This window comes from Chiloscyllium plagiosum, unplaced genomic scaffold (assembly GCF_037043375.1).
Source record: "Chiloscyllium plagiosum isolate Xiang-an unplaced genomic scaffold, Cpla_swu_hap1 HiC_scaffold_45, whole genome shotgun sequence".
NCBI lineage: Eukaryota > Metazoa > Chordata > Chondrichthyes > Orectolobiformes > Hemiscylliidae > Chiloscyllium > Chiloscyllium plagiosum.
In genome coordinates this window covers 3,191,104-3,199,998 of record NW_028270183.1, presented here as the reverse complement: position 1 = coordinate 3,199,998, position 8,895 = coordinate 3,191,104, and the positions used below count along the sequence as shown (strand labels likewise).

The 8,895-nt window shown below is 46.5% G+C and overlaps 1 protein-coding gene across 1 annotated transcript; it reads left to right on the top strand.

Moving 5' to 3' along the window:
* Positions 1-718: 718 nt before the first annotated feature.
* fdx2 (ferredoxin 2) lies at positions 719-8,895 on the top strand. Its single transcript, XM_087983167.1, has 5 exons — positions 719-739; positions 838-914; positions 1,172-1,278; positions 2,406-2,493; positions 7,557-8,895. The coding sequence occupies exons 1-5, from the start codon at positions 719-721 to the stop codon at positions 7,711-7,713; spliced, it is 450 nt and encodes a 149-aa protein (XP_087839293.1). The 3' UTR covers positions 7,714-8,895.

Here is an 8,895-nt window from a genome sequence, read left to right as displayed (position 1 = left end):
GGGAGGGAGGAGAGGGGCGAGTGGGGAGGGAGGAGAGGGTGGAGTGGGGGGGGAGAGGGGGGAGTGGGGGGGGGAGGGAGGAGAGGGGGGAGTGGGGTGGGGAGGGGGGAGTGGGGGGAAAGGAGGGGAGGGAGGAGGGAGTGGGAGGAAAGGGGGGGAGGGAGGGGGGAGTGGGGGGGGGAGGGAGGAGAGGGGGGAGTGGGGTGGGGAGGGGGGAGTGGGGGGAAAGGAGGGGAGGGAGGAGGGAGTGGGAGGAAAGGGGGGGAGGGAGGAGGGAGTGGGAGGAAAGGGGGGGAGGGAAGAGGGAGTGGGGGGAAAGGGGGGGAGGGAGGAGAGGAGGGGGTAGAGGGGAGAGGGGGGAAGTGAGGAGGGGGAGAGGTGGGGGAGGGTGGAGGGGAGGTAAGGGAGGGCGAGGAGGGAAGGGGAGGCAGGGGGGATGGGAGAGGAGGGAAGAGGAGGAGGGTGGTGGGGAGAAGAAGGTGTGTTGAGAGGGGAGGGTCAGTGGGGAGGGAGGGGAGAGGAGAAGAAGGAAGAGGGGAGGGGAAGGGGAGGAGAGGGTGGAGGGGGAGGAGTAGAGGGAGAGAGACAGAGGTGGGGTTGGGGATGGAGGGAGGGGATAGAGGGCGAGAGATGGGGGTGGAGAGAGGGATTAGAGAGGGGGGATGGGATGGACGGAGAGTGTGGAGACGTTGGGGGAAATGGGGAGGATGGTAAGGCGATGAGGGAAGGAGAGAATGGGGTGAGGGAAGGAATAGTGAGGAGAGGTTGGGGGAGTGTAGGGAGGGGGGGAGCAAGAGCAGAGTTGGAATAGGGAGGGAGGTGATGGGGGATAAATAGCTGACTGGTGGTTTTTGTCTCTCTTCAGCTGTCTATCAATCTGATGACACCAGCTGGAAAGCTGAGAATTCGGATGTGTAAGTATGGAACACTCAGTTTGGAGTCTTGTAAAGTATCAGAAGTGAATTCAAGTCACAACATGCAGTTTTCAATCAGGGTTACTGTATGGATGGTAGGCACGAGAGAGAGAGAGCAGACCATTTTTCACTGAGAAAATCTGAACCTTTAGGAGGAAAACTGACAACTGGATGGTAGAGTTTTGCAGGCAACTTTGAATAAATGCATAAAAATCCTTTTCTTTATACAAATGTGACAATCATTTTACTTGTTTCAGTGTAAACATAACCTTCATTGATCGGTCGGGAAACCGGATTCCTGTGAAGGGGAAGGTGGGTGATAATGTCCTGTACTTGGCTCATGAGAACGGTATCGATCTGGAGGGTGAGTACTCATTGAGTGAAATCTTTAAATTCTTCACCTTGTCAGCAAAAGAGGTTGAGAGAAATTGGTCGAGAGAAAAATATTTGACCGGCCCAGTGCTGTTCTGTGAAAGGTACTTTCACGTTTTGCCTGATAAGGTCTTAATGTAACACTTCATCTGAATTATAGTATTTAGTAAATGATATTCCAAAATGCTATGCAAACACATTAGATTAGATTACATTACAGTGTGGAAACAGGCCCTTCGGCCCAACAAGTCCACACCGGCCCGCCGAAGCGCAACCCACCCATACCCCTACATTTACCCCTTACCTAACACTACGGGCAATTTAGCATGGCCAATTCACCTGACCCTGCACATTTTTGGACTGTGGGAGGAAACCGGAGCACCCGGAGGAAACCCACGCAGACACGGGGAGAATGTGCAAACTCCACACAGTCAGTCGCCTGAGGCGGGAATTGAACCCGGGTCTCTGGCGCTGTGAGGCATGAACACGAACCAGCCAAATAGTGTAGGTGCTGGAAATCTGAAAGACAGACAAAAAATGCTGGAGAATGACAGCAGGTCTGGCAGCATCTGTGAGGAGAGACATTAATGTTTTGGGTCCAATATGACAATTTCTTCAGAGCTAGAGAATGAGCCAGTCAGCTGCTTGCTGCTGATTTGTGGTTTGTCAGGGGATGTGGATAAGGCTTTGAAAGGGCTGTCTATATTTTGGTATCTTGTGCCATATATTTCCTGCCTGGTGCGACCTGAACAGCATCTACCACACGGAGACTCCAGATCTAATCCGAATCTTCATTCTGTTCACCAACCTCCCCCAACAAAGGACAACGTTCCTGCTTCTAATCACTTTCCTCACCCCTGCTGCAATGTCTGTGGGGGGCAAGTCCTGTGCTCCTCTGTACATGTGTACTGTGTGTGTGTGCATCTGTGTGTACAGGGTGTGTTCTATGCGTGTGTCTGCATGCATGCGGTATGTTTTTGTCATGTCAGTTCCAGTTGAATGGTTGATTTTGACGACTCTGGGATGGCATGTGAAGCAAGTTTGAAGTGCGTGGAGAGAAAATGAGAAAGCGTTTGTGGCTGGTGGTATTGAAATAACTAACTGTTTTTTTCTGTGTAGGTGCATGTGAAGCTTCCTTGGCTTGTTCCACCTGCCATGTGTATGTGAATGAAGAGCATTTCGATAAACTGCCTGAAGCAGTTGAAAGGTATAAATAATGTTGTCCAGCACAGGGATTCATACTGACCTGCTGACCAGCATTCAGTATTTGCAGTGTAAAACTTGTGGAGAATGAGAGAAATTAGCCCAAAAGCCAGTCAGGGCAGGCAGGGACAAGGTAGGACTAATAAATTAAACTGCATTTATTTCAATGCAAGGGGCCTAACAGGGAAGGCAGATGAATTCAGGGCATGGTTAGGAACATGGGACTGGGATATCATAGCAATTACAGAAACATGACTCAGGGATGGGTAGGACTGGCAGCTTAATGTTCCAGGATACAAATGCTACAGGAAGGATAGAAAGGGAGGCAAGAGAGGAGGGGGAGTGGCATTTTTGATAAGGGAGAGCATTACAGCTGTGCTGAGGGAGGATATTCCCAGAAATACATCCAGGGAAGTTATTTGGGTGGAACCGAGAAATAAGAAAGGGATGATCACCTTATTGGGATTGTATTATAGACCCCCCCAATAGTCAGAGGGAAATTGAGAAACAAACTTATAAGGAGATCTCAGCTATCTGTAGAATAATAGGGTAGTTATGGTAGGGGATTTTAACTTTCCAAACATCGACTCGGACTGCCATAGTGTTAAAGGTTTAGATGGAGAGGAATTTCTTCAGTGTGTACAAGACAATTTTCTGATTCAGTATGTGGATGTACCTACTAGAGAAGGTGCAAAACTTGACCTACTGTTGGGAAATAAGGCAGGGCAGGTGACTGAGGTGTCAGTGGGGGAGCACTTTGGGGCCAGCGACCATAATTCTATTCATTTTAAAATAGTGATGGAAAAGGATAGACCAGATCTAAAAGTTGAAGTTCTAAATTGGAGAAAGGCCAATTTTGACGGTATTAGGCAAGAACTTTCGAAAGCTGATTGGAGGCAGATGTTCGCAGGTAAAGGGACGGCTGGAAAATGGGAAGCCTTCAGAAATGAGATAACAAGAATCCGTAGAAAGTATATTCCTGTCAGGGTGAAAGGGAAGGCTGGTAGGTATAGGGAATGCTGAATGACTAAAGAAATTGAGGGTTTTGTTAAGAAAAAGAAGGAAGCATATGTCAGGTATAGACAGGATAGAGCGAGTGAATCCTTAGAAGAGTATAAAGGAAGTAGGAGTATACTTAAGAGGGAAATCAGGAGGGCAAAAAGGGGACATGAGATAGCTTTGGCAAATAGAATTAAGGAGAATCCAAAGGGTTTTTACAAATATATTAAGGACAAAGGGTAACTAGGGAGAGAATAGGGCCCCTCAAAGATCAACAAGGCAGCCCTTGTGTGGAGCCACAGAAAATGGGGGAGATACTAAATGAACATTTTGTATCAGTATTTACTGTGGAAAAGGATATGGAAGATATAGACTGTAGGGAAATAGATGGTGACACCTTGCAAAATGTCCAGATTACAGAGGAGGAAGTGCTGGATGCCTTGAAACGGTTAAAGGTGGATAAATCCCCAGGACCTGATCAGGTGTACCCGAGAACTCTGTGGGAAGCTAGAGAAGTGATTACTAGTCACAGGTGAGGTGCCGGAAGACTGGAGGTTGGCTAAAGTGGTGCCCCTGTTTAAGAAGGGCAGTAAGGACAAGCCAGGGAACTATAGACCAGTGAGCCTGACTTCGGTGGTGGGTAAGTGTTGGAGGGAATCCTGAGGGACAGGATGTACATGTATTTGGAAAGGCAAGGACTGATTAGGGATAGTCAACATGGCTTTGTGCGTGGGAAATCATGTCTCACAAACTTGATTGAGTTTTTTGAAGAAGTAACAAAGAGGATTGATGAGGGCAGAGCAGTAGATGTGATCTATATGGACTTCAGTAATGAGTTTGACAAGGTTCCCCATGGGAGACTGATTAGCAAGGTTAGATCTCACGGAAAAAGTGAAGACTGCAGATGCTGGAGATCAGAGCTGAAAATGTGTTGCTGGAAAAGCGCAGCAGGTCAGGCAGCATCCAAGGAGCAGGAGAATCGACGTTTCGGGCATGAGCCCTTCTTCAGGTTCCTGAAGGAGGGCTCATGCCTGAAACGTCGATTCTCCTGTTCCTTGGATGCTGCCTGACCTGCTGCGCTTTTCCAGCAACACATTTTTAGATCTCATGGAATACAGGGAGAACTAGCCATTTGGATACAGAACTGGCTCAAAGATAGAAGACAGAGGGTGGTGGTGGAGGGTTGTTTTTCAGACTGGAGGCCTGTGACCAGTGGAGTGCCACAAGGATCGGTGCTGGGCCCTCTACTTTTTGTCATTTACATAAATGATTTGGATGTGAGCGTAAGATGTACAGTTAGTAAGTTTACAGATGACACCAAAATTGGAGATGTAGTGGACAGCGAAGATGGTTACCTCAGATTACAACAGGATCTGGACCAGATGGGCCAATGGGCTGAGAAGTGGCAGATGGAGTTTAATTCAGATAAATGTGAGGTGCTGCATTTTGGGAAAGCAAATCTTAGCAGGACTTATACACTTAATGGTAAGGTCTTAGGGAGTGTTGCTGAACAAAGAGACCTTGGAGTGCAGGTTCATAGCTCCTTGAAAGTGGAGTCGCAGATAGATAGGATAGTGAAGAAGGCGTTTGGTATGCTTTCCTTTATTGGTCAGGGTATTGAGTACAGGAATTGGGAGGTCATGTTGCGGCTGTACAGGACATTGGTTAGGCCATTGTTGGAATATTGCGTGCAAATCTGGTCTCCTTCCGATCGGAAAGATGTTGTGAAACTTGAAAGGGTTCAGAAAAGATTTACAAGGATGTTGCCAGGGCTGGAGGGTTTGAGCTATAGGGAGAGGCTGAACAGGCTGGGGCTGAGGGGTGACCTTATAGATGTGTACAAAATTATGAGGGGGGATGGATAGGATAAATAGACAGTCTTTTCCCTGGGTTGGGCAATTGCAGCATTTAAGAGGCATTTGGATGGGTATATGAATAGGAAGGGTTGGAGGGATATGGGCCGGGTGCTGGCAGGTGGGACTAGATTGGGTTGGGATATCTGGTCGGCATGGACGGGTTGGACCGAAGAGTCTGTTTCCATGCTGTACATCTCTATGACTCTATGACACTGGGTTTAACAGGACAAGTTAGAAAGTATCCAATTATATAATCGTAATGTTTTTCAGAAATGAAATATCACAATCTATCATGATAGATTTCAGGTTATACTTGGAATCAGAGTTTCTTACAAAAATTCAATCTGCACAGAAGATAGTTACAGGTAACTGGGAACAGAAGCTTAGAACCAAACCTTAAAACGGAGATGGAAATCAAAAGTGGCAAAACCATTGAAATAACTCTCATGTGAGACACCCAGAATTCCTGTGATGTTCTCTATTATGGAACATCACAGTTTGAACCGAGTGCTGCAGGCTGGTGTACATCCACATTTCCCTATGAAAAACAACACGTTATTGTTGTAAATAGACCCCAGGAATAGCACCTCCATCAATCGGGACCAAAGTCATGGTCAGACCTGAGTGCGGTCAGATTGGAGAGTTTGGACACACGTACGTTATTCAGTCCCTGCTTTAAAGTCATATTGACTTCACCTGGTGGAGGAGCTGGTGATTTCAAATAAACTTGTTGGACAAGGACCTTCTGACTTCAATGTCATGTGTTCAGTCTTTCTTTAAATATTGACATTAAATGTTAAAATTTGAAGTAAACCAGGAAGCAAAGGGAGATTTGTTGGACCAGGCAGGTTTCTCCATACTACAACTTCAGGAAGGTGTTTGATAAGGTGCCCCATGGTAGGCTATTGCACAAAATACGGAGGCATGGCATTGAGGGTGATTTAGGGGCATGGATGAGAACTTGGTGAGGTGAAAGAAGACAGAGGGTGGTGGTTGATGGGAAATGATCATCCCGGAGCTCAGTTTACTCGTGGTGTACCACAAGGATCTGTTTTGGGGCCCTACTGTTTTGCCATTTTTATAAATGACCTGGACGAGGGCATAGAAGGATGGGTTCGTAAATTTGCAGATGACACTAAGATTCATGGAGTTGTAGATAGTGTGGAAGGATGTTGCAGGTTACAGAGGGACATAGATAAGCTGCAGAGACGGGCTGAGAGGTAGTAAATGGAGTTTAATGTGGAAAAGTGTGAGGTGATTCACTTTGGAAGGAGCAACTGGAATAATGGTGAGCAAAGGATTCTCGGTGTCCATGTGCATAGATCTCTGAAAGTTGCTGCCCAAGTTGATAGGGTTGTTAAGAAGGCATACAATGTGTTAGCTTTTATTGGTAAAGGGATTGAGTTTTGGAGCCATGAGGTCATGCTGCAGCTGTACAAAACCCTGGTGCAGTCGCACTTGGAGTATTGTGTACAGTTCTGGTCACTATTATAGGAAGGATGTGGAAGCTTTGGAAAGGGTGCAGAGGAGATTTATTAGGATGTTGCCTGATACGGAAGGAAGGTCTTACAAGGAAAGGCTGAGGGACTTGAGGCTGCTTTCATTAGAGAGAAGAAAGTTGAGAGGTGACTTAATTGAGACATGAGAGATAATCCGAGGGTTAGATCGGATGGACAGTGAGAGCCTTTTTCCTTGGATGGTGATGGCTAGCACGAGGGGACATAGCTTTAAACTGAGGGGTGATAGATATAGGACAGATGTCAGAGTTTCTTTACTGAGAGTGTAGTAGGGGGCATAGAACACACTGTCTGCAACAGGAGTAGACTTGTCAACTTTAAAGGCATTTAAATGGTGATTGGATAAATATATGGATGAAATTGGAATAGTGTAGGATCAATAGGCTCCAGATTGGTTCCACAGGTCAAAGGGCCTGTACTGCGCTGGAGTGTTCTATGACTTGGAAGAGAAAGTTGCGATACTGAGATGCCGCCACTGGTGGAAGGCTGTAATTACAGTGTGACCTGTTTACATGAGTCCTTTTCAGCATAACTGGAAACATAGGAGTTCATATTGAAGAGCAAAAGCATGGCAACTGGTTTGGTGAAAGAGAGGTTTTGCGTGTCATACTTCAAAGAGATATGCCTCTGTTCGAGATTTGAAGATGAGAGCAAACTGCAAATGAAGATTGAGCACAGATTTCTTGTTTGTCCAGGGAGGAAGATATGTTGGACATGGCTCCTGTTCTACAGCTGAACTCCCGCCTTGGATGCCAGATCATCCTCACCAAAGAATTAGAGGGGATGGAGCTAACCCTGCCTAAAATCACAAGGAACTTCTATGTGGATGGACATGTGCCAAAACCCCATTGATGGGCATTTATTGGGACTTGTGGCATATCGAGAGACTCACGACATTCCAGTCATACTTCAGAGACGCAGATGGCTCAGCAAAGGAACAGCACCCCGAGGGTCCCATCTCAAAACCCTACCCCTACCCCTACCCCTACCCTCACAGGAGTGAAGAGGAACAGCTCGAGCAGTTTGCAGCAACAAATGTTTCACAGTAAAGCTCTTCCTGAACTCCTTCCTTAATCCCCTGCTTTCCCAGTGAACCTCCGATCAGTCTCTCAAATACCTGCTAATTAATTGAGAGGAAGTGATGGCTGTGTTCCAAGGATAGTCTGCTCCTGCATGTTCAGACTATCTCCATTAACACCATGGACGTGCTGCCCATTAGATGGGATTAAGCAGTCATCATTTTGCTGTGTTGTTATTCGTATTTCTATCTTTGTTTGCTGAGCTTTGTGAAACAGCAGCCTGGCGTGACTGGAATTGGTGACTGTGTGTTTGCTTTTTCATAACAAAGGGGCCAATAGTTTCTGGGCATTGAATATTGAAGTAGGAGGCTGAGGAGTTCCCTGAGAGGAGAGGTTACTGCATTGGGGCAGCGATTGGAAAGCTGACTCACCAAATGAGTTTCAATGTCAACTGTTTCAGCAGAATGAAGATTACGTTCTTCTGTCAAAGAGGGCAGATTTCTGGAAGGTGTTCAGGAAATGATGAGTACTAATGAAGTACCTGTGAGGGTTATGGTGCACAGAACAGACGACAGAGTTCTCTAGACTTTCAGCCCCAGACAATCTGAACCTCAGGCTCCAAACCATTGTTAAAGCTGCAGAGTGACCTCCCTCCTCCCAGATACCGATATGCACAAAAGTGGGTATTAGCTCAGCTTGTGTGAGAGCTGCTATGTCACCCATGCAAGGTAGCCTGTGGAAAAGTGACCAGTCACCCAACAGCAATGTCCTGACAACACACAGTTCACAAACTCCTCAAAACACCAGTAGATCTCAATAGATGTTACAATATCTCACAGCAAAGCTGCGGTTCCTTTTCTGTTCATTCAGGAGAACCAGGAAAGATTGTGTGTGTTTCTTTATGTTACGGTTAGTAAATGTGGCTGGATTCTAAATATTTGGAAAGTAGTTCAGCTCTGTTACATTAAAACATTGATGCAAATATTGACAATAAAATCAGAGACCTATTTTGTCA